General features: G+C 33.0%; 4 protein-coding genes across 10 annotated transcripts in view; all 4 read right to left on the bottom strand.

The window, feature by feature from the left end:
• Positions 1-265, bottom strand: part of LOC145304463 (spliceosome associated factor 3, U4/U6 recycling protein-like) — a 59,782-nt gene extending 59,517 nt beyond the window's left edge. For all 6 annotated transcript variants that reach the window (XR_013874087.1, XM_080146345.1, XM_080146346.1 and 3 more), the window contains exon 1: positions 182-265. Coding sequence is in view for 5 of the 6 variants with exons in the window: in XM_080146345.1 (XP_080002471.1) it covers positions 182-259 (78 nt within the window). In the remaining variant the exon portion in view is untranslated. The remainder of the gene's footprint in view (positions 1-181) is intronic.
• Elp3 (elongator complex protein 3) lies at positions 259-10,732 on the bottom strand. Its single transcript, XM_080146350.1, has 17 exons — positions 10,637-10,732; positions 10,291-10,372; positions 9,720-9,775; positions 9,401-9,483; positions 8,431-8,510; positions 8,080-8,158; positions 7,701-7,808; positions 7,026-7,114; positions 5,949-6,024; positions 5,352-5,466; positions 4,996-5,134; positions 4,472-4,583; positions 3,633-3,783; positions 3,027-3,169; positions 2,069-2,143; positions 1,411-1,477; positions 259-888 (listed from the first exon to the last, which is right to left on the bottom strand). Exons 1-17 carry the CDS (start codon positions 10,718-10,720, stop codon positions 772-774), a joined length of 1,656 nt encoding a protein of 551 aa, XP_080002476.1. The 5' UTR covers positions 10,721-10,732; the 3' UTR covers positions 259-771.
• Positions 10,729-19,740, bottom strand: LOC145304468 (pentatricopeptide repeat-containing protein 1, mitochondrial). The gene is made up of 10 exons (XM_080146349.1): positions 19,414-19,740; positions 18,363-18,491; positions 16,943-16,998; positions 15,658-16,310; positions 15,091-15,246; positions 14,441-14,536; positions 13,734-13,802; positions 12,798-12,949; positions 12,126-12,326; positions 10,729-11,589 (listed from the first exon to the last, which is right to left on the bottom strand). Exons 1-10 carry the CDS (start codon positions 19,738-19,740, stop codon positions 11,380-11,382), a joined length of 2,049 nt encoding a protein of 682 aa, XP_080002475.1. The 3' UTR covers positions 10,729-11,379.
• On the bottom strand, positions 19,648-24,240 carry Vkor (Vitamin-K epoxide reductase). Of its 2 annotated transcripts, XM_080146356.1 has the most exons (8): positions 24,134-24,240; positions 23,084-23,139; positions 22,629-22,727; positions 21,718-21,840; positions 21,157-21,253; positions 20,430-20,880; positions 20,128-20,166; positions 19,648-19,914 (listed from the first exon to the last, which is right to left on the bottom strand). In XM_080146356.1, exons 1-6 carry the CDS (start codon positions 24,210-24,212, stop codon positions 20,732-20,734), a joined length of 603 nt encoding a protein of 200 aa, XP_080002482.1. In that variant the 5' UTR covers positions 24,213-24,240; the 3' UTR covers positions 19,648-19,914; positions 20,128-20,166; positions 20,430-20,731. The 2 variants fall into 2 exon arrangements, with proteins under 2 accessions (XP_080002482.1, XP_080002481.1); XM_080146355.1 differs by having other exon boundaries at positions 20,128-20,880.
• Between the last annotated feature and the right edge of the window lie 706 nt (positions 24,241-24,946).

Genomic DNA, 24,946 nt, shown 5'->3' with positions numbered 1-24,946 from the left:
AGATGGCAGATAAAATACAAAAAAAGACATTGATATGGAAAATAAAATAAGAATAAAAGCAAATAGCATTTTTGTTCAGTAAATTTTTTAGGTTTAAGTCCATAACCGAGACACTTTCATTTAAAGTTTTCGCTAAAGCACCCAGCCGAAAAGATGTACGGGCGGTCATACATGTATTTACCTTGTCCATATCTTCATCACTATCATCTATCCCTTCTAATTCTGCCTCCATGTCGACGTCTAAATGTGTCTTCGACATTTTTCTGCAACAAAAAAAATAATCAAAATATAACTTTATAATACTTTCAACAGTAGGTATATAGGTAGATAGGTAAAAAATATAGTTCTTTTTTTTAGGGATCTAAAGGGATATATTGATGTACAACATCCCCAATAATGATACACAAAATTGCACCTTGTAATTGTACATTAGAATTAGTGGTTGAAACATTTGGACACTCAACTTATAGAATGCACCAATCAAAATTCAATAAAAGTCCCCAAAGTAGTTAAGCCAACCAATTATAAAAAAAAACACATTATTATAAAACTTTTGGGACTAGTGTAATAAACACTAAACAGTTCGATGTCCACTCCCTCTCTGTATTTAGTAGTTTTATAATTATATTAACAATTCAAGCATCCTTAAAAAAGTTACATTTTACATATACTTGGACGAATTTTAAAAATATTTTTAGGTTTTGAAATCTAAAATAAAAATAGTTTTCTTACATAGGTATATTAACGTTAAAATATGAAAACAAAAAATTATCACAATAGCGTTTTGGACATGTAGGGTCCGTCCAATTCATAGCCCAGTTTGCGGTAGTAGTTTCTAGTCCCGACGCCGGATATAACAGATATCTTGTTAGATCCATGCTCCTCTCTGGTTAAATATGCATCATTTTTTTTGTTTTTTTGTGAGTTTTAAAAATAATTTCGCTATAATCTCTTGGTTTGAATAACCAAGAAGAACCACCAACTGAATATCAAAGGCGTCGAGAAAGTCAAACAAACAATAAATGAAGAATATATAATTAAGTCACGAAACCTTCACAAAGCCTATCTGAAAATAAGAAGCACACAAAACCTACATATCATAATGGCGCTTATTTCTCTTATTTGTCTATTGTATGTATAAACTTATGAATTATGGAGATATCTTAAATATGTTACAACTTTTAGAACAATCTTATTATAATAACCGGGTGAATTACGTTTTTGTCTTATATGTGCTTCCTTCTATCCTAAAAAGCTAATATGATATATAAATAACTATTCCAGTGTTCTCATTTGATTTACATTGAAAATTTCTCAGGCTAAGAGCAAGATAATCTGAGCAAGTCTTTTGATTCTTTTTCTGTTGAAAATTTGTTGGAAAGAAATATAATATGAAAATGAAATATTCCTAGCAATTCTCTCAGCTTCTTCCATTAGTAAAGTACCAAAGCCTTGATGTTGAAATTTACTCGGGTCCCTTAATCAAAGAAAACATTATTATTAAAATTTCCAGTTTCCACTCAAAGCGTCTTTAAACGCAAAAATCTCAACCCCCCCCCCCCCCCCCTGTTTTGAAATAACATGAAAATAACAGAAAAGGGTTGATTTTCGTTGATTTGTTTGTTAACTTAGGACAAGTTAGGTTAGGTTATATCGGGTAATGGGTGTAGCCTTCCAGGGTTAGGGAGGGCAACCACGCAAGGGTTAGGCATAAGAGAAAAACTACCCTTCCCCTCATATTTTATTTATTTCAAAATAAGGCCATTGGGTATGATTGCTTGCTCACTAGGGCCGGGTGCTTTAATAAAAGCACCGCTACGCTTAAATAAATCAGGGATCTAAAGAGAAATGACATGGGCTGATAAATTAATGTACATCCCCAATGATGATAGACATAATTACCCCTTCAGTAAATTAAAATCATTGGTTGAAACGTTTGAACACTCAACTTAATGATCCAACCAATCTAAATTCTCCAAAGTTGTAAAGCCAACAAATTAGAACACGTTATTATAAAACTTTGGGTACTATGATAATAAGCACAAACAGCCCTAAAATAATCGCTCACCTGGCGGCCACAGGAACGACACTACCATAAACATGCAGTTCTCTAACCATTGACACTCCACCTTTCAATTCAGGCCTAAATATTGTAACTTATCATTTTCAAGCAGAAATAGTTATTTCTCGCATCGTATTATAAACAGCTTTTAACGGATAAAAAAATGTACCTACCATTATAAGATTAAAAACCAGCCTTTTTACCCCCCTGATGCCGAAGGCACGGACCAAAAAAACTGGTTTTAATATAGTGATTGTACATTTTCATATTCGTAGAAAATTATATATAATACGATGCTAGACATATTTTTTAAGTATGGATGATAACCGGTTCTAATCCACCGGATATTAATCGGTTTCGAATGAATACGAGAAAAATTCTTGTTTTTATTTACAAATTCACTTGATAATCATTTTAAGTTTTGAAACTACTCCCTATATTTTATTCCCGTAAAATTGGCTTTTAGTTTAATTACATCTTTTTGTGTCATAACAGTATATTATGATGTCTTTTACTTAATATAAACCTGCCATTGCTTGTGAACATGAGTGTTCTAGTTAGGGTTGGCAATCCGGATCCGGAATCCGCCCAATTTTTGGCCAATTTTGGAATCCGAATCCGGATCCGGATTCTTATTTGGTAGGCTAAAGTTAGCGTCTTGAGTTTTTTCTTTCAACTCCTCCTCTTTGAAGGCAAAGATTTTCATCATTAGGTATATATAATATCTTTTAAAATCTGATTCGATTCTCGGAAGTGAATTATAGAGGATACCAAGAACATTGATTTTTAGGACATATGTAGCACTTAATTGAAAAAAAAAAATTAAAAATCCTTTTAAAATATTGCTAGAATCCGGAATCCGCAAGGAATCCGCCACTTTTTTGACGGATTCTTTAAGAATCCGGAATCCGAATCCGGCCCAAAAATTCTACAGATTGCCATCACTAGTTCTAGTTAAGTTTACCTAAAAACTTCATCCGAAAGTTTCCTGAGCCTGAGAAGCCCCACAAGGATGTCTTGGTCCGGGTCTTCGTAGCTGAGGAAAGTTTCCCAGCCCCCATTGGCTACGTATTCACGACGGATCAGTTCTATTTCGTAGGGACGCACCTAAAAACAATAGTTTAATCCATAAGGGCGCCGAAGGGGGTGTCAACGCCCCCCTAAAAGTTTTGAAAGACTTACCCACCCTCTGCAAACCCTTCAAGAAATACAAACCCCTGGCAAAACCCAAATTATGATAAACAAAATTTTTTTGTGATTCCAATTAACAAGGTGATAGTTATGAAAATATTGTGTTCTATTGTCCTCGTCCAGGCTTTCCATTCAAACATTTTTAACAAACAAAGACAGAAACTACACAATTTCCTTTTTGTTATCCATTTGGTCAATTCTGACAAATATATTCAATCCCAGGGTCCATTATTATGCATTCTTATATTCCCAAAAATAATTGTCCGTTTTTAGAATGTAAATAAAGGGAAGTGAATTGGAATGAATTTTCAATTAGGGTCCCTTGTCCCTGATTAAATCCCCTTTGAGAAACATGCACAAAAAGCGAAATAAAGCCTACCTTGTTATGAATTTCTTGTATCCCAACTTCCCTGGTTCTAACATCCCTGCACTCTGTGCCAAAATCTTTCATTCTTGCCAGTGCCAATTCTCTCAAGTTACCATGATCCACGCCGGACGTCACCAACGGCATCGGAATGTCTCTTTGCACCCTAAACAAGAATAATAATACACATCAGTTTTAGTAGTTTTGCAGAAATATTTACCTAAGAATCATACGATATAAATCAACTTAGTTAAGAAACGGCAAGACTGCCAAAGTAATGAAATCAATAACATGCCCCAATAGATATCGGAATATAAACAAAATAAATTTAGCTTTATCACTCTTTCCATTCATCTGTCTATATTGTTAGAATGGATATATTATTACTTGGATCTTACACCACATTTTCATGTTCTCTAATAAAGTGAAACACTTAGCGGGCCAAATAAATATTCCCCCCACCCCCTTTATCTATCCTCTCCCCTCTAACTGAATGATCGAACTGTTCAAAAATGATTTCCATGCCAGCAAGCTAAATTTATGACAATTTAGCCTTTGTCTCATTATCCACGTATATTCTACTACATCCTTACTGGTTTTTTTGTCATTCTATACAAAATGCATCCTACCTGTAAACTCTAGTCCATGGTGGAACTAAGGCAAGTGTCCTGGCACAAGATAAACCAGAGTTGCTGCAGGATAGTTGTTATACCATCCTGTCTGTCTGTCTATCCATTCTACCTGTAAACTCTAGTCCATGGTGGAACTAAGGCCAGTATCCTGGCCACAAGATCAACCAGAGTCGCTGCAGGATAGTTGTTATACCATCCTGTCTGTCTGTCTATCCATTCTACCTGTAAACTCTAGTCCATGGTGGAACTAAGGCCAGTATCCTGGCCACAAGATCAACCAGAGTCGCTGCAGGATAGCTCTTATACCTTCCAGTTTTCCATAACTCATACAAACCTAAAAATTGATTGGTTCAGAGTACCTCTTTAGATTCAGATTTAGAAAATTTGGTTGTATTACAAGACCTTTGAAGCAGCGTGTCGGAGCCGTTTAATTATGATGCGGCTCCGGCTCCTACCTTATAATTAATATATCAATTTTTGTTCATTATTGAATTTAATAAAATAAAATAAATAACATAAAATATTTTGCTTTTATTTGATTAAAGCTATATAAAAGTAGAAGGATGTGTGTCTATTTGTTAAGTAACAATAGTTTTTCAGTTTATTATATGGAAATAGACCATTGCTAAATTATAATATTACTTTTAAAAAATCATTTTTAGCTAATCTGGAGCCGGAGCCGTTTTTAACGAAAAATACGGCTTCGGCTCCACCAAAAATGTCCATCCATCCATCTGTTAATTTACCTGTTCCACGAATAACAAGGGTTGGATATAACTTTAATCCATCAGGTCTGAATGCAGGATTCTCAAAGAACTCAATGAACTGTTCAATGTCCCTCTCCAAGCCAACATTGGGAAGATCAGGCATCATATGTGTTACAACCTTAAAAAGTTTCCTTGATAATTTTTGGCAGGTCCATTAACCGTCATGAGTCATTTAACCATATTAAGGTAACAGATAGTTGTTTCAAGAGACATTTCAATAAAACAATCATTCGAGACATAATAGGTATTTTATTTCCAATTCATTATGATAAATGCATGTTTGACCCATAAAAATATCAGAATTTCAAGGCAACATTGCAGCAAAAAAAAACTACCTTAAATCCCGCGTCCTTTGACTGATGAAATGATTCACAAACAGCTCTGACAGTGTGTCCACGGTTTGTATCACGGGCAACGTCTTCGTAAACAGATTGTACGCCAATTTCAAGTCTAAGAAACATGGTAAATCATGGATCTGAAGGGATAAGACAATGGACGATGAATTGATATAAACCCCCAATGATGATTAACAAATTATCCCTTCTGTAGACAGAAAAGTTTGGAAACTACTAGTTTGGAAACAACCATTTTTTGCCTCGAAAAAAGCCAAAAAATGGCTAAAAGGCTCAGCCGCCAGCCGTTAGCCGTTACTTTTCCAACTTTTTGTTCAATTTAGGGAAAATAGACCTACCAAGGATTACTCAAGTAAATAAATTTTTAGATCGAAATTCGAATTCTAAGTGCCATTTATACATTGATTACGAGATGGTTGCATTACCCCCCCCCCCTTTTTTTTAGAATTTTAATCAATAATGCGATTTCGGAGGATTTTTCACATTTTTTTAGCGATCCTCACTAATTTTAGCGAGGCAAGGAGCCAAAAAGTTTTTAAAAACTATAATCCACCTCTGATGAACTAAAACAAAACTTACCTTGTACAACCATAAGTCAACATGTCAGATAAATGTCTCTTCAAACAATAATCTGGACGGGTTTCAATGGTTATACCTGCAAAAATGTAAAGTTAAATATTTTTTAATATCTTCACAGGGGTGTATATTCTGCATGGGATCCCCGGCTCAGGGGGGGGGGGGGAGAAATAAAAAATAAGTGGTTGGAGGGAAAAAAAATGTAAAAATTAAGAAAACTGAAAAAATGTGTGGTAGGAGGAATAAAATAAATAAAATATAGAGTTCTTTAAATATTTTCCCCCCTACTTTTTAAGAAAAATCTAAGGGGGAAAAAAATATAAAAAATTTTGTAGTAGGGGAAAAAAAATAGATCTTGTGCAGAATATACACCCCTGTATCTTCACTAAAAGTAAGCCGTTCATAAAGTCATAGTCTACTGTTTCTATAATCGTTACAAGAAAGTCCGTACGTCCATTTAAAACAAGCAGATTTTTTTACTTTTTTGATAACTTTTTGTATGGTAAAATTATCCTATTCATCTGATTTTTTAAAAATACTGATTCCTATTACAACAAGGTTCAATGTTATAAGCAAAGCATCTCTATAATCAAGTCCTACAAACGTTTTTATGTCCTTAAACAGTATTGTGTATTTAATCAGTTTTGCAACAAATTTACTTACAATTTCGACTAGACTTAATATTAAATTTATTCAGTTCTGACACTCTACAAGTGTTAATGTTCGTTTGTCCTTCCATTTAAAAGCTTCGCTTTTATGGAGGTTGTAATCCTAGTTAAAAAATTTGTGGTTCAAGTGACAAGTCTGACCATAGCATCTCTAAAGATGTTATCTTAGATTCTTCAAACTCCACTAATGATAATAAACAAAATTACCATTATAAGCAGAAGAAAATATAGGTTAAAAAGTTTGGAACAAACCAATGAATATTAATAATTAAGTACCCAAGGTCGTAGTGTTAAACAGTCCAATGTCCCCTTCCTACCTAAAAACTTATCATTTAGGCTATCAGAGAGCTTAATTTAAAAACACTCTCAGTGCAACTCTATAACCAGCCAATCAAATTCAACAGCATCGTACCTATGCATTTTGTTAAACTTTTCTCGCTGTATTTGACCGCCTCTTCCACGTTATTGCTACAATGTCCGGATAAGGCATCATGTAAATTTCTATAAAAAAAAACATAACACTATGAAATTAAATGTGATACCTAGTAAAAGGGTTTTTACCTATCCACTAAAGATTAGAAAAAAAAAACTATTGGCGTTTCTTTATAGCTAGACTAAGAGCAATTTAGGATAACTTTTGGTTTTCCCGATTTCGGCAAATATTATACCATGTTCTGATCCTTCTAAATCATAATGGCTGCCTAAGACTATTTGTTTCCATTATAAATTTTCTGTGGTATTAACAACCACAAGTCGAACTAGTAAATGGTTTACAGGGGTGTATGTATATTCTTTTTCCCCCTGCTGAAAATATTTTATTTTTCCCCTCCCTCCTTAGTTTATTTTCTCTAAAGAAGGGGGGAAAATATTTTCAGTAATCTTTATTTTATTCCCCCTCCCACATATTTTTTTCAGTTTTTACCCCAAAAAGGGTAAAAAATGTTTTCTGTATTTCTTATTTTTAATCCCCCCCCCCCTCCCTCTTCCACATATTTTTTTATCCCCTCCCCTTTAGCAGGGGATCACATGCAGAATATACACCCCTGAATTAAAAACCTGCTTTTTATAACACAAGAAAAATGTTTACCTGATAAAATAATCTCTATACTCCTCAGGTAGGGCCATAAAAGTTCCGCCCATAACAATGAATTCAACCTTGTCTACGCTGTGGCCCAGCTGTTTCAACTGTTCAACCCTAATTATGATAATTTGTCTATCCATTATAAAAAAGTAAGACGATGTCGCTGTTATGCACACGTTCTAATGCAATAAAGAAACCAAAAAAATTAGGAAGGACTACCACTAATAACGTTTCTTATACATTGGCTTATCAACTTTGGGGAGTGGGGACTACTATTGAATTTGGATTGGAGCCTTCTAGGATCATAGACTTTTGAAGATTTTCGTTACCCGGAACATTTTACCTTGAACTGCAGTTGATCCAAAAATAAAAACATATAAAATACCTGTGTTTAGTTTGAAGAAAAGGATCATATCTTGCTCTGATTGCTCTCATACTTGTTGGCTCATAACCGGTGTAAGACTATTTCGGTTCAATCATTTTGTTTATTGCTTTAGAATATCTTTTATTAACTACTTCTTTTGATCAAATAGTTTGCTGTATGTTTTTGTTAATATCATATGCCTATAGTAAAACTTTTGAAAACAAAACCGATTGGTTTTAAATTAATCTATAAGCTTTTTCAACGGTCTTGTAAAGGTTTTATGCTATTTGTAAGTAGTAAAAAACCTATGATAACATAAAAACGATTCAATCCTTGTTATTTTCTTTGAGTATTTCAATAAACAATTTTCCTGTGTTGAATATTCAAAATCTGAATCCGGGCCTCCAGGACAGTACACACAAATATTTCCAGTAAAGTTTATATGTGGACATCTAAATAATAATATTAATAGTATATACAAATATTTCTTGTAAAGTTTATATGTGGACATCTAAATAATAATATTTATAGTATACACAAATATTTCCAGTAAAGTTTATATGTGGACATCTAAATATTAATATTAATAGTATACACAAATATTTCCAGTAAAGTTTATATGTGATTGTGGACATCTAAATAATAATATTAATAGTTTATACAAATACTTCTTGTAAAGTTTATATGTGGACATCTATATTATATTAACGAAAAAAATGCAAAAATATGAAATTTGTTTTAAGCAGTTAAGAAGCAGTCTGGCTACCAATGTCATTAAATGGTCAAATATGCCTTATAGTTAAAGGAATCTACACAAGAAAAATCAAACCTCTACCTTTGATAGCCTCTAAGAAGTTAAACCTAATTGCGCTACTAATAAAACAAGGACAACTACGTACGTTAATAATCACCATAAATTAGGAACAAAATTAAGGGTCCAATATTTTAAATGGTTGGATTAAGACTAAAAAAAGTGTTATTGTTATGATCTAAATGATAAAGGTTGTATAGTATAATACAAAGTAGCTTGATGTCTGTCCGTCTGAAGCTTAAGATCTCAGCAACCACTGAACCGATCGGATTCTACTCTTCAGGATTTATACCTATTGGTCCTGTGGTGGTTTTAAGCTATTTTCTTGGGAGGTGGGACACACCCAACCCCCAAAAAAATGAAAATTCCCCCACCCCAAAAAAAAAAATTTCTGGGGAAACTACTTCACATAAAACAAGCAGCATCAAAAAAAAATATAAAAAAATTCTTTTTAAATTATCTCTCGGGGCAAAGTCCCTAGAGGCTACGGGCGAAACCGCTAGTAGTATAAAAGTAAGATATTAAATATACCTGTGTGGTTTACACATGACCGCAACGACCGCAATACCAGAAGCTGTTCTCACAGGTTTGGCCCGCAGCTTGGGTACAAGGATCTAAATGTAAGGTTCATGAAGAGCGTCAAATTAGTTATCACAGTATTATTTCACAGAGGAATTAACGGATAAGACATTGGAAAATACAAAATTACCTACCCTTTCTGTAGAAAAAAATTATTGGTTGAAAATCTTGGGATACCTCAAATTTAAACCAACAATTTAATAATTCTTAAAAGTATCCAAAGTTTTTAAGCCAACAAATAAGAGAATAACGTGTTAAGAAAATTGTGTACCTTTTTATATTCTGAAGGAACTGCAGCAATTATATCCACCAAACGTGGAGCAGATTCTAAAACAATGTTAGAATTAATTATAAGTTTATATATTTACGTGTAATAGTTTAAATGCAATGGTTTATTTATTTCTTTAAAACTAAATAATAGTGTTTAGTTTAGATACAAAAAGTTCTATAATGTTAAAAATAATAGTGTGTTCCCTCAAGCAAAGCAAGAAAGCCTCTTCCTGATTTTCGAAAAAAAGAAGGTTGGGAGGTTCTACCCTGTACCCAATATAACCTAACCTAAACTGACCTATAGTAAACCCCATTTTAATTACATACATAAAAGGAAGATAGGGTAATCTATCTAAAAACTTAGAAAAAAGAAGGTTGGGAGGTGCTACCCTGTGCCCAATATAACCTAACCTAATCTGACCTATAGTAAACCCCATTTTAATTAAATAAATAAGGGGAAGGTAGAGTTCCTGTGCCCCGCAAGGCACTTGTAGGAAAACTACCAACTAAATATTAAATCAATCATGATAATCTACGAAACTTTTTTTGGAAAAATCCGTGAATTGTATTACCTAGGGCATATTTTGATGCTAATCTAGATTTAACTTTGTTTAAATTCACATCTTTTCCAACATCATGCGATTCTATCAATTCCTAAAAACAAAAATATTATGCACCTTTTAGGAAATATTTTCATGTATAATAAAAAAAACTAAAGGCACTTAATTCAAAACAGATGTCTAAGAGACATATATCCAGAAAATGATATTTTTGTTCTTGTTGCTTCCTCATTTAAAAAATGTAATTTTATGTAAAAAAGTAAATTTCACATACCGATACTCAAGCTTTGATATCACATGAATACACATTAACTAATTTTCAAACAGACCCCAGCTACAGAGTAGCTGCGCTACGCACCTGTATGATATCGCCGATGCACATCATCATAAGTTCTTCCCGACTTTTGCCCGCCAACAATTTGTTTTTATGCTGCGCCCCCATCTTAGTAATCTGAAAATTTTTATAATCTGAATGAATCCACTTGGTAGAAGTGCAAACACAGGGAAATAGCACTTGGGGAAAAAAATATGTCAATATACATTATTTAACCGCCAGTAACTGCAACAAAAATATGCTTTATTTTTAATATTAAAAGAAATTATTTAATTTGTAGGCAAAATAATTTTTCTTTGTGTGTTGTAATTCTAATTCTGTTTCATTGAATCAAGAATAAAAATGAAATTAAGTAATGAGGAAGAGAGGGGAAGGGAGAAATTTTTTGTAACCAAATCTAAGACACAAAGGGAGGGCAGTTGATTTAATAAAACAATGTGGAACTGTGAAGTAATGGAACCACCACTGCTGCCAATTTTTAATCATCTGAGAAAACTTTCTTTACCTACTTATATTTGCACTAGAACAAAAATTTGGCAAGACAGTTTATTTAATGTAATACAATGTAGAACTGTAAAGTAACGGCAGTTCAACCACCACTCCTGCCAATTTTTATTCGTCTGGGAAAACTTTTTTATTCACTTACATTTGCACTTAATACTACAATAAACTTATTCAAAATTTTCTAATTCGGCGGCGGCAGCAGTTCCTAATTTTGGCGATACATAAATAAAAATTATCATAAAAAGAACATAATATTACAAAACTTATAATTTAGAGGCTTCCCGTTTTTGTTTTCTTTTTAATTCATCCTGATCATCTTTGGTCGTCTTGTATTGCGCCATTGGGTCCTCGATTTGGTCGAATTTAATCCTTTCCAGCCACGAAGGGTAAAATTTGGTAAATTCTCGCCAATTTTTCATATTTTCTTTTGTGATTTCGTAAAATACTTGGGGCGGTACTTTGCCCCCACTTTCCTAAAATATACAAAGAATTACTTTATGTAAAGTATTTGGTTAGTCAAAAATACAAATAAATCTAAATTCGCTTCTCCTTGACAGGGAAGCTTTATGTAATTCATAAAGTCTTTTTTCTATAGCAAGAGTGGGACAATCCCTCATAAATAATTGCATCCACCTCTTGAAATATGTTAAAGTTCATAATGGATTTTGTATATTTTTGTAGGGGTGTATATTCTGCACAAGATTTATTCCCCCCCCCCCCTTTTTACCCTCAAAGGAGGGGAAAAAGGAAATATGTTTTCAGTTTGCCCTCCCTCCCCTCCCACATATTTTTCTAGTTTTTTTCTCCAAGGAGAGAGAAAAAAATAGAAAAATGTTTTTAGGACTGTTTATTTCTTCATTTTTTCCCATCTCCCACACATTTTTATCCCCCCCCCCCCCCCCATTTAGCAGGGTAAACCATGCAGCAGAATAAACACCCCTGTATATTAAAAAGCAAGTGCTGAACAAGTGTTTATATGTCTATAGTTAATAAATGACAAAAACATTACCTTTCTCTTAATCATAGCTCTATACTTCTGATAAAAGGATTCTAATTTATCCAATAGCCGTTTATTTACTGGAATCCTTTCGTTCTCACAAATCTCAAGGAAAAGCCGTATGTCGGCCACAGCATATCTGACATAAGCTTGATTGAGTAGGATATCCATGATTTGTACATTGGGCTTTGCTCCCATACTGTGCATATCTTTAAACATACATTCGTAGATTTTTATTCAATTTATCTAATTTTGACAAGGATGACACCATACATCCATAAAAGCATTTACATTTACAGATATAGATTAAGAAAGCTAATAATATTCAATCATTATTCAAAAGTTTGAAAAAAATCCGTAAATCATTTTAACATTTATTCAACCCTTAAAGGTCGGGCACCTTGCCGCACTTCAATCTTGGCTATTATTAGAGCTAGAGGGCAACATAGTTTTGTGCATGTTCCTTGTTTGATGATGAATTTCTGACGGGCTATAAAAACTGGTTTTAATCTTATGATTGTACATTTTTATATTCGTAGAAAGCTGGATATAATACGATGCTAGACATAGTTTTTTCGTATGGATGAGAACCGGTTCCTATCCACCGGATTCGAATGAATACGAGAAATATATTTAAATATTTCAAATAATTCGTTATTTTAAAATATCTACAAATGTCCCTTTTAACAATTTTAGTGAACTTTTTCTGTCTCGGCAGCAGAGGGCTAAACAACCAAAGGTTATAATATCCGGAGCTACTCCATAGTTTAACATTTCCTCCAGGCTTTCTATGCCCTGTTTGTGGTCCTTTCTGTACGCGCGGTTTTTTATCACCTAGCGAATAAAGTCATTTTAATTGGACATAAATGTGGCACTTTAAGAAAACCTATTTTACCTCCATATTCGACTTGCCATTAATATCTAAGTTCCTTTAAATATAATATTGTTCTATTACTATTAATATAAAATAAAACAGAGGTTGATTCTTAAAAATGTTTGGTTCACTGGCTCACTAAAATCAGTGGCTCGCTAAATTTTTTTGTTAAAAATCCTCTAAAATCGAATAAAAAATCTACAAAAATTAAACAAAATCTTGTGTTAATAACCCTTAAATGATTTTATTTAATTTTTGTAGATTTTTTTATGCGATTTTAGAGGATTTATCACAAAATTTTTTAGAGAGCTTCGCTGATTTTAGTGAGCCAAAAAGTTTTTAAGAATCCACCTCAGTAATACAAAAATATTTAGGTTTCAGTAATAAAACGAAAAAAATCCATCCTCTCAATCCATTTTCAATGAAATGAATAAAATTCCATCTTTGCTTACCTAATAAATAAAAGGTTTGATTAAGGGGGAGTTAGGTTGTTTCCAAAATTCCGTAAAGGTGAGAGTTTTAAGGCTTAAAAACAGTAGTAGAACGATAATATTAACTAAATATGTGCATTACTTATTGAAAAGAACTAAAGACAATTTTATTAAAGTTAACATAAAACTCACACCTTTACAGAATTTTAGCACCACCTACCTACCCATTTTTCGTTTAGTTATCACCCCCCCCCCACACACTACCCCCACCACCTCCTTTATGTCCATTATTTATCCATATTAAAATTCTTTCCTGATTGAAAAATCCTGTATCTGGTTTCAAACCCATGTTATCAATACTCTTAAAAATCTCCAATTCCATTTCTGTTCGAAAATAAATTCTCATTTTCATAAGCGATAGCAGTTAGTTGAAAAGTTTGAACACTCCAAAGCCAATAAGATTTAAATAAAAGAACCCAAAGTATTAAAGCTAAAAAAAATGATAGACCCGGTTATAAAACTTTGCACACCATTGAAATTAACATTACAATGTCCTCTACCTCCATGAGTTAGCTAGGTAGGTAAATAAGACTTGATAAAGGTGCATGGTGGTAGCTTTCGTTGAATTTGTCAAGGTGTGTTTTTTAAGACTTTAAAATAGGAGTAGGACTCTAAAATTTGACATGCGGTTGCTTTAACGTTGATATGTGAAAAAAAGCCGTTCCCGCCGTTTTCTCGCCAAATTAGACAGTTTTGAATAATTAGAGACAAACTTTTCTTTCTAAAAACATGTTTTTAGTACCAATTAAAGTCCAAAAGTCACAAGTGTCTAGAGCTAATAAAAGGTCAACTTTATTAGAAAACAATAAGTTTGTACCATATAAATTAGAGCAACTGTTATACTATTCCTATTTTAAAGTCTTAAAACGCATACTTTTACGGATTTCTGCGAAAACTACATCTCCCTTTGTAGAAGAATCTTAATCCTAGAGTAGTGCTTCACACAAAATGAGGATTATTGCCTGGAGTATTAATTGTGGTCAATAAGATTGACAAAGTTTTCATATCTGGTAGAACTTTGTCGGCTGCCATGCATCTCTCTATCTGGTCAAGCTTACCTGAAAAGATAAGAGTGATGGCGGTTTCCCTAAATGTGTCAAGTCCAGACCAGAGCGCCCCACACCCTCAATTTAAAAAAAATGGAAGGAGAGGGGTTACTTGGAGATGTACTTGTCCTATACTATAGATCAGGTTAGGTTCTTTTGGGTAAACGAGGTAGCTAAGGTGAGGGCACTGCAAGGTAAATTCTAATTATTAAGTGAACCTAACGCAATTTCAAAAGGATAACCATTAAACATTAGTCGGTCACTATATAGGAACAAAATAATTGGTAGAAGGACCAGGGATATAAATGGATAAGACAATGACCGATAAATTTATGAATTGAATATCCCCAATAATGAAGCTAAAAATTACCCCTTCTGTAGATTACAATAAGTGGTTCGAACGTTTGAACTGGAGACTCAACTTAATGAACCAACCAAACAAAATTCAATAAATGTCCCCCAAGTTTTTAATGCAACGAGTAAGAAAACGTTTTTATAAAACTTTGAGGACTAGAGTAATAAGACAGCCTATTGTCCCCTTGGTTGAAGACAGAAGATTAATTTACCTATCAGCGACATCCTGCTCTCAGGTGTGTCCTGCAAACCTAGCTCCAGAACGTTGCCAAAGTCTGGGTTGGCCTCCAGAATTGATGGAGCGGAGTAGCCTCCAGGTTTTAGGCTCCTTTCCAAAGACTTTATGTCAACTTCCCACCAGTTTGGTCCTAAACAAGAAAAATTAATTAAGTGGACCAAATGATGGTATTAAAACGAATAGGTACATAAAACAATCCCATTTGCAAACAAAAATAAATGAAAGATGTGAAATGCTTTAATATGGATTGGAAAATCCTTTGGTTGTAAATCATCCCCATACATACACAACACTCTGAAATATCACAAACTGCACTGTAATGGATAAAGAATTCGTGGATATATTGACAGGGGAAAATTTGTCGTCAATTTAGGTTGCTAATATGGAACTCATTTATTTAAGTATGCAGTACAAGGGGAGGGGATGTGGTAAAGGGGTTGGATGAAGGGTATCGTTTCTAAGGCAGCTGAAAAACTTCTTTATTAGAGTACATGAAAATCTGGCGCAACATCCAAATATCTTAATATATCGATTACTGTACCTGAATTTTTACTTGTAGAAATTTCCTTGCTTCCTTCTTGGCCACTACTAGCTGCAAGCAATAATTTTTCTTCCTCCACTTTCTGATTCATTAACTCTCCGCTAAGACGCGCCTCCAAAAATATTCTTTCTTGTTTGGATACAGCTTCAAGTAAAATATCTTGTATCAGATTCGGGTCCCCCATACCACATTCTTTTGTACATCTAAGCATAAGATTATAGGAATATAGAGTAGGTACCACCTTTTTCCTTCTCATATTACGCCAAACAATGAGAGCATGTCTGAACCCGCTTTCTTTGTCAGACAAACATCCTTGTAGTAGGAAATTATACGCTTCATCTGTCAGCATAAACTTGTATTGCTTCATTTCATCAACTAAATTAAAGGCAGTCGGCAGATCGCCCAACCGCCCAAACGCTTGAATCATACTGTTGTACAAAACTCGGTTTGGATTGATGTGCTTTTCGCGGATTTCATTCAGCAGCTGTTTGGCCTTTTCCCGCGCGTACACAGGATTGTGAGATCTGGTGCAGGCCGAGAATAGGTCAGTGTAGATGCCCACGTGAAAGGGCAGGCCTCTAGCTTTAAATTCTCTGTGGAGTTTGAAAGCTTTGTTTGTGTATCCCACCAAAGCACAGGCATGGATTAGAATTCTGTAAATTAAACATATAAATTCCAAAAGATTTAGAATAAGAGAAGTGAAGATCAAACCATCATCCCTTTCTTTCCAATAGTTTTATTGCAGCCCTATACAATACCTTGAGAGATTTAAAGGGATAAGACAATGCAATGGACGATAAATAGATGTAAATCCTGCATGACGATCCCTTCTGTAGATTAAAGATTTAGGACGGTTGTAAAAATTAGAAACTGCTAGTTTGAACTAATCAAGATTTAATGAAAGTACCCAAAGTTTTTAAAGCCACAAATGAGAGAATATTTTATTAAGTTTTGTATATTTTTCCGTCCAAAGTCTCATTCCTCCCTGAAAAAAAAACCATCTGGTTTGTATATTCTGCAAAAATACCTAGAAGAAATGAAAAAAAAATTTCCCATTTTTCCCCCTCCTTGGTGAAAAAGAAAAAATATGTACCTAGTGTACTTTAAATATTTTTTTAGAAATAATTTTGTAACAGGGAAAAAAATTAATCTTGTGCAGAATATACACCCCTGAAAACCATTGATCTACGTAATAAGTAACTAATAATTTCCACGGCATAATAAGGCTACCACAAACATATAGAGCAGCTACTCTACAAATATTCTAGATGAATTTTTATGTTGCCTGTAATGCTCTTGTTCTGGTTGCACATATTCATTTCGCATTTCTACATCTAGAACCTTGAATGTATATTAATAATATTAAAACTAGAGTTGGGCCGGATATCCGGCCAATTTTTATATCCGGCCGGATAACGGATATCTGGCTGATTTCTGGTGCCGGATATTAGGTTATCCGGTCAGATATCCCATAATTTTCCGGATATCGAACGTTGGCCAGTTATCCGGCCGGATTTCGGATATCCGACATTATAAATCATCCGGATATCCGGTATCCAGCCCAACGCTAATAGTAATCAAAACCTAATTCTATTTCTATGTTTGATTAGGTAAAAGCAGGAAAGTAATGTCCATATGAAGCACAGCAACAACGAGTTTTCAATACTTCAAGGACTCGAGATCAGAGATCTTAAGGGATAAGACATGGGATGATAAATAGACATAATACCCAATAAGGAGGGTGGGTTTAATGCAACCATCGTCCATCTTGTAATCAATGTATAATAAAATGTCACTTAGAATTCGAATTTCGATATTAAATTTTGCATGAGTAATCCTTGGTAGGTATATTTTCCCTACATCGAACAAAAAGTTGAAAAAGTAACGGCTGACGGCTCAGCCGTTTAGCCATTTTTTGGGCTATTTTCAAGTTAAATCATCACGAAACCTATCTCCACATAATACTCTTTGCTGCTCCAAAACGTTTTCAAACGGTTCAAGACGGTAGTTGCTGGTACTAGAAATCTAGAAATGTTTTTTTTTTGTATCATTTCACATGATTTAAAGCAAAAATATGTTTCAAAAAGTTGATTCCTACGTAATTTATGACAGATTTGCCTTAAAAATAGCCAAAAAAAACGGCTAAACGGCTGATCCGTTAGCCGTTCCTTTTTCAAACTTTTTGTTCGATTTAGGGCCGGGAAAATAGACCTACCAAGGATTACTCATGCAAAATTTCAGATCGAAATTCGAATTCTAAGTGCAATTTATACGAGATTACGAGATGGTTGCATTAACCCCCCTCCCCCCCCCCCAATAAAGAAATATCAATACCCTCCCTCTCTGTAGATTAAAATTACCGGTTGAAAACTGAAGTACCCAAAAATATTCAGCCAACTAATGAGATACTTAGCTATAAAACTTTGGGTACCAGTGTAAATCACAGTCCAATGTCACTTCTCTCCCTGCTAAGGATGGACAATGACATTTTATAATAATAGAGTAGCTGCACTACTAAAGTTAGTAAAAGTGGCTGACTCAGATTATGACGTCAAAAAAAAATAACCAATGAGAGGCCAGTGTACACTGTAATTGACCAATTGCAATGGTAATATCTATAGTGACCTCTTATTGGTTAATTTTTTTTGACGTCATAATCTGAGTCAGCCACTTTTACTGGCTTCTGCACTAATAATAATGTTTACCTCTAGAGCCGCTCTAACATCTTTCTTATCATGAACTAGTTGATTAATCTTGCGCAGAAAATCCGCCTTGCCCGGCCGGTAAATATCCGCTACTTTGCGCTCGTGTTCGTCTTGTTTGTCGTTATCATCCTAGATGGGTAGGAAGTAAATAATAAATAGTTATTTGACGCCAAGTAATATATACAGCTTTCCTCGGATATCAAAATAAAAAAATTGTAAGATAAAAACAGATTTTGTTAACACCGAAGGGCCGAAGGCACTGGCTAACAAAACTCTTATATTTCTATGATTTTTAATTTGTCTGTAAAAAGATGCTATACATGATTTTTCAATATGGTTGTGAATACTGGAATATTTAATCTTTTTGTTTACATACAGACCGAAACAAAACATTAGCTTTGCTACTGACGACCAACTTGACTGTATATTAACATGAATGTTAATGGTGAAAGTGAGAAGACTGTTTTTTTGCTGGCATAAAAGAATCTACGTTATAAACTACTCTAGCTCCGTCGGTCTTCTGCATTACTCAGATTGCGCAAATAACTCGATATATATCAGTACGTGATTGTGCTATATTTAAAATTGATAATCACATTACGAAATGTGATTATTCTCCTTAGCTATTTAAGATTAGAGTTTCAAACTTTTGAAATTTCCGTTTCTTGTTAGATTTATAAGCTTCGCTACTTATGGATGTTGTAAAACTTGGTTTTTTTTTAATAAATAACCAGGAGTGTATATTCTGCATGGGATCGCCGGCTCAGGGGGGGGGGGGAAATAAAAAATAAGTGGTTGGAGGGGAAAAAAATGTAAAAATTAAGAAAACTAAAAACATTTTTTCCATTTCGCCACCCTCCTTGGTTAAAAAAACTGAAAAAATGTGTGGTAGGAGGGATAAAATAAATAAAATATAGAGTTCTTTAAATATTTTTCTATTTCCCCCCCTACTTTTTAAGAAAAATCTAGGGGGGAAAAAAAATAAAAAATTTTGTAGCAGGGGAAAAAAAATAAATCTTGTGCAGAATATACACCCCTGTAAATAACCCACCTCTTCAAAGACAAAATTACTAGCTATCTTTTCATTGTACTGTTTATCTATCGTGCCAAAGGTATCAGATTCATCAACATTATCCTTTGCAATTGGAGCAGAAACAATATTATCCTTATTGTTAAAGTTACTGCTAGCAAACCGGTTTGCTAATCGTGGCGGGAAACGTGTCAGCTGATTTTGACACGTGACAAAACCTGTTCTTACTAGATTACAAAACATATTTAGAGCGCATTTATTTTCTGAAATTATAAAAATATATTTCATTGTTGAGCTCATAGTAAAAACACACAAGGATGGGCAAGAACAAAAGGTAACAAAATACATATATTCAATCTAATCACAGTAATATATCAATATCACAATTTGATATGTGTTTTTTTTCTCTCAGACTATTATGCGTAATAATAAATTTGACAGTAAAGTATAAACACTTTGGTGTAAAAATATGAGTATAAAAATAAAACTAACACAAAAATAAAATATAAAACTATAAAAGAGCTATAAAATATAAAGGTATGAGGATTTTGAATTGGTTATAGTGTTTAAAAGCAGATAATCCAAACTATTCTTCTTATTCGAATTTAAATAAAATAACTTTTTTTTCTTAATTGATTATTTTGATATCAATTTGAAAGAAGTTATTAAAGATAATCTTGAATCTTAAAGACTTTAAAAGTTTTATATAAAAATAGATTAGCTGCTATATTTTACCATAATCCAATAAAGGAGGACAGAATTAATGTGCAGATTCTTTAAATCAAATAAAGTATTTAAACAACATAGAAATCTAATAATTCATGACATAGAACTTCCTAAATAAAAAGGGGTATTAGGAAGCAATTTTTTAATATTTCACCATAATTTTGACCCATTTATTAACATCAAAAGCTTTGCAAAGTCCAAAAATGACAATTTGAAGGGAAAAAAGTCTTATATTCGATATTGATTTTATATGGTTATAGGAAGCTTTAGAATTCTGACCTTTCTATGATGTTTCTATGAGTACTAGATACCTCATTAGAATTTTAGTATCTTCACACTAATCAAGTCAACCTTACTTACTCCAAAACAAGTATCTAAATGACTAAAACTTAAGTAGTAACATTTCACCATAACAAATATCACATATGATTCAAAGAAATATAAGATTCTTAATAATACATTTCTTAATTAAATGCTTAAGGTCTCGATTTAAATTTTTAATTCAAGTTTAAAAATCCTCCAAATTAAATTGTTGGCGAATTTTTTATTTGGTAAGATTTTTTGTTGATTTTTTATATTTTTCTGTGCCATGAGATGACGCGCTACAGTTTGTTTATATGAACTTCTTGAAGTTGTTATTCTGGTTGGTGGGGTAGTTGGTGGTGGGGATGTAGTAGCCGTATTTGTCCTCCTGCAGGGGCTTGGGCTTCAGGGCACTTCTCTTGCACAGGGTGAAGAACAACAGCAGCAAGTTAACAGCACCTAAAACAACATGAATAGATTCAAGTATAGAAAGGAGGGATATTGGGCTGTAAATTACACTAGTACTTAAACTTTCATATTAAACCGTTATTTTATTCGTTGGCTCAAATACTCAAGCAAATTTTGCTGAATTTTGGTTGGTTAATTCAAACTAGAAGTGTCAAAACTTTTCAACTGTTAATTTTTACCTACATAATGGGATTTCTTTACATCAATACGGTGTGCATCAATTTATCGTTCATTATCTTATCCCTTAAGATCCCTGTTTGCAATTACCTGTAGCTACAGTAACCACACAGACATTCTTAAGAATGAATCCAAGAATATAGCCAAGATATCCAGACACTCCAATTGCACACAAACTCAACAAGATCTAAAATAAAAATTTTTTGATTAGATATAACGATTCCATTTGAAATATATCCACTCAATTTGCATTAATATCTGACCTTGACATCGCGGAAGTTCTAATAAAATTCCATAACTAACATAACTTTATCAGACCTTTAGTTCATGGTTATTATTGACGTCTTAACTTAAAGTGCCTAGTAACTACAACACCCACATACCTTACTTTTGAAATAACCTGAAAATAATTAGGGGGGGGGGGGGGGATAGGTCTAAACCTTGCAAGGGGACTCTTAACTCTGCACAAGTAAAGCACTAAACACGAAAAACACTTTCCAACCACCAACAATTATTTAAATTAATTTCAAATCATGGGAAACCAAACTAAGTTTTGCACCAAAAAATCCCCATCAAACTTGTTCTTATTCTTCTATTTCGTAGTCTTATCCCTCTCCTCTGATATAAAAAGTTGAAACTAATAAATCTTACCTGAAAAATGGCAATGAATTTATAATTGAACAAGGACAGGAAGAGGTAGAGCGCGTAGAAGATAGCAAAATAAACATTGTTGGGTTGGTTGGCAGGATGACGGGGCCCAAGGTATTTACCAGCCTAAAATATAAAATAAGTCAGTGATGTACATACCAGAGAGAGAGAGAGAGAGGGGACAATAGGCTGATTATTAGACTAGTCCCCAAAATTTTATAATAACGTTTTTTTATTCGTTAGCTTAACAACTTTGAAAACTTTTGCTAAATTTTTATTTTTAGATTTATTTGTTTAAGTGTGTGTCATCATTAAGGATGAACTGAACATCTTATCGGCCATTGTCTTATCCGTTTAGATCCCTGTGTACATAACCATTACCCAAATATGTAAACTTAACCACTTGTGTAGATAAAAATTAATTGTTGAAAAGTTTGTACACTGGAATTTGAACCAACCAATCAAGATTTCCCTAAAGTACCCCAGATAAGAGGTTGGCAATTGGCTGTTTATTACACAAGTAGCAAAAGTTTTATGGTAGCGTTTTCTTATTTGTTGGCTTACAACTATCTAAAGTAATAACTATATTTCTATTTACAAGAGTTAAAGTGTAACAATCCTAATCTTATTTGTTATCAAGAGATCTATCTATATGTACTAATGTAGGTATTTGTTTTTTTTAGTATTTTAGGTTTTAAAAGTAAAATATTTATGTTTTGTTCAAATAAAATAGTAAGGTTTTTATGTCTAACGTTAAAGTTCTCTAAAAATACTGGTCCTTAATAGCTGTTCTTTAAAGAAAAGCTTTAAAATTGTCTTAGGGTGGTTTTAAGCTTTTTTACTGACTTAAGCTTTTCCGTAGAAGCAAGGGGTGAAGCAACTGGTATTTACAACATAATTGACAAATAACTTACCAATCCTAAACCGGTTCCATATTGAGAATTAAACATGACCGAACAAGAAAGATCTTCTCCCAAGTCGCAGGGTGGCGAAAAATCTCCATCCTCCTCACTCTTAATTAGGTTGGGTTAATCAAAGGCAGGGGAGATCTCAAAAAAACATGATTGTAGAAATTATTCAATTCTCATCAGGGTTGTGAAAGTGAAAAATAGCATTTTCACAATTTTGGTCCATGATAACACGTCTTTTTCTTTAAATTCACAATATTAAACGTATGAATTTAGAGTAAATACATTTTCGTTTCATAAAGTTTCTGCAGACGTGTAAATTCTGCAAGACATTAACTTTTTCCCCTGCTGCAAAAGGTCTTTATCCCCTCCCCCCTCTTACAAGTATTAATGGAAAAATCAATATAATATACAACCCTCAATTTCTGATAACTTAAGATCCATGAATATGCAACCATTACCTTCATCTCAGCCCACAAAGCAAACGCTGATATTCCCAAACCAGTCAGAGACAAAACTAAACAAAAACAATAGGTATTAGTTTTCATCAAATATTTTACGTTTTTTTAATTGAAAAAAATATCGCGTAAAAACATACAAATCCCATTTAATGACAGGACAGGGGTGTATATTCTGCACAAGATTTTTTTTTTCCCCTACTACAATTTTTTTTATTTTTTCCCCCCTAGTTTTTTCTCACAAAGTAGAAAATGGAAAAATATTTAAAGAACTCTTATTTTATCCCTCCTACCACACATTTTTTTTTAGTTTTTTTACCAAGGAGGGGGGAGGGGAAAAGGAATTTTTTTTTCAGTTTTCTTAATTTTTACATTTTTTTCCTCCAACCACTTATTTTTTATTCCCCCCCCCCCCCCCCTGAGCAGGGGATCCCATGTAGAATATACACCCCTGTGACAGGATATCATTTTAGCAAACGTACACTTAAAACTAGTAATATGTTTAAGTCGATAGTAATTCGTTTAAAAAGCTTTTGGTTAGAATAATCTAAAAGAATTCTAATATACCTAAATATTGAAGGAGATTTTTTTATGCAGAACACCTAGTCCTACAAATACCAAACCAAGGCATAGTTTATGTAATTAGAATATGTAAAATAGGTCTGGGATGGTTAATTTTACATCATAAAGTAACAGTATGTTTGTCTGTCTGTACCAAAGAATCTCGCTAACCGCTGAACCGTTATGGTTCTCCTTTATAGGTCATAGGAAGCTTTATACCTATTTTGGGGGAGGGTACCACCACCATTCCAAGAGAAATCGCCCCAATAAAGAAAATTACACACACCCCAACCCCCCCAAAAAAATATTTCTTTAACTAAAATTAAAAATAAAGATGAGAATACTAAAGTTCAATTATCTCGATAACCGTATGATCGATATGGTTCTCCTAAACAGTGAAGCTGCTTATATGACCAGTAATTGTTTGTAGCTATTTTGGGAGACTGTAAATATTAAAAATAATATCAACTAAAAAAACAAATGAAAACTTACCAACATTAAAAAACTTGGTGCATCCCAGACCGCACATTTTTATATTCGTTATTAGTCTAAAATATAGGATTCTAATCATAATTTAATATTTTATCATTTAAAATAGATACAATCATTACTACTAAAAGATATATTATTATTAAATGAATATGGAATATTTATACATGAATATTGAATAATATCTTTACAATAGGTTTACGAAAATTAAAATTTTTATTAATACATATTACATATTTCTTAAAATTTCTATTAAATTCAGATCTACAAAAAAAAGTTCGAGCTATATTAAAGATTTTTGTATGCTTTCAAAAATAATTTAGAAAATTTGGGATAAAATTTTAGAAATCTCCTACGGTAATTAGAAAATAAATACATTTGATTAATCGAGATAAAGTTAAAATCTAAGATCAAAATAGTCAAAAGAGTAGTTCTATGAAGATTGTTTAATAAATTCATTTACTTGAAAATGCAATTTCCTTAGATACATGGTTGAATTTTTCTTATGTAGTTTTGAACAATAATTGAAATCCTCCCCATAGAGCTATCTCTTTTGAATTAAAATCACATAAAATTAATGCAATAACTAATTTTTTTCTTTCTAAAATTACTGAATGAATCATTTAAAATCACATTTTACAGTATATTAAGCACTTCAGTTCACAGTGTCATGTCTTGTGAACTTATTTTATTAACATTGAATTATAATATTCCTATCTACATTATTTATATATTTTTTGAATAATTGCATAGAGAAAAAATATATATTAAATACATTACTTTTTAACTTTAATTTCTAACATTGTATTTGATTAA

The sequence above is a fragment of the Acartia tonsa genome, chromosome 13 (assembly GCF_053477335.1).
Source record: "Acartia tonsa isolate MP-2025a chromosome 13, ASM5347733v1, whole genome shotgun sequence".
Classification (NCBI taxonomy): domain Eukaryota; kingdom Metazoa; phylum Arthropoda; class Copepoda; order Calanoida; family Acartiidae; genus Acartia; species Acartia tonsa.
This window is presented reverse-complemented; position numbering and strand designations above follow the sequence as displayed.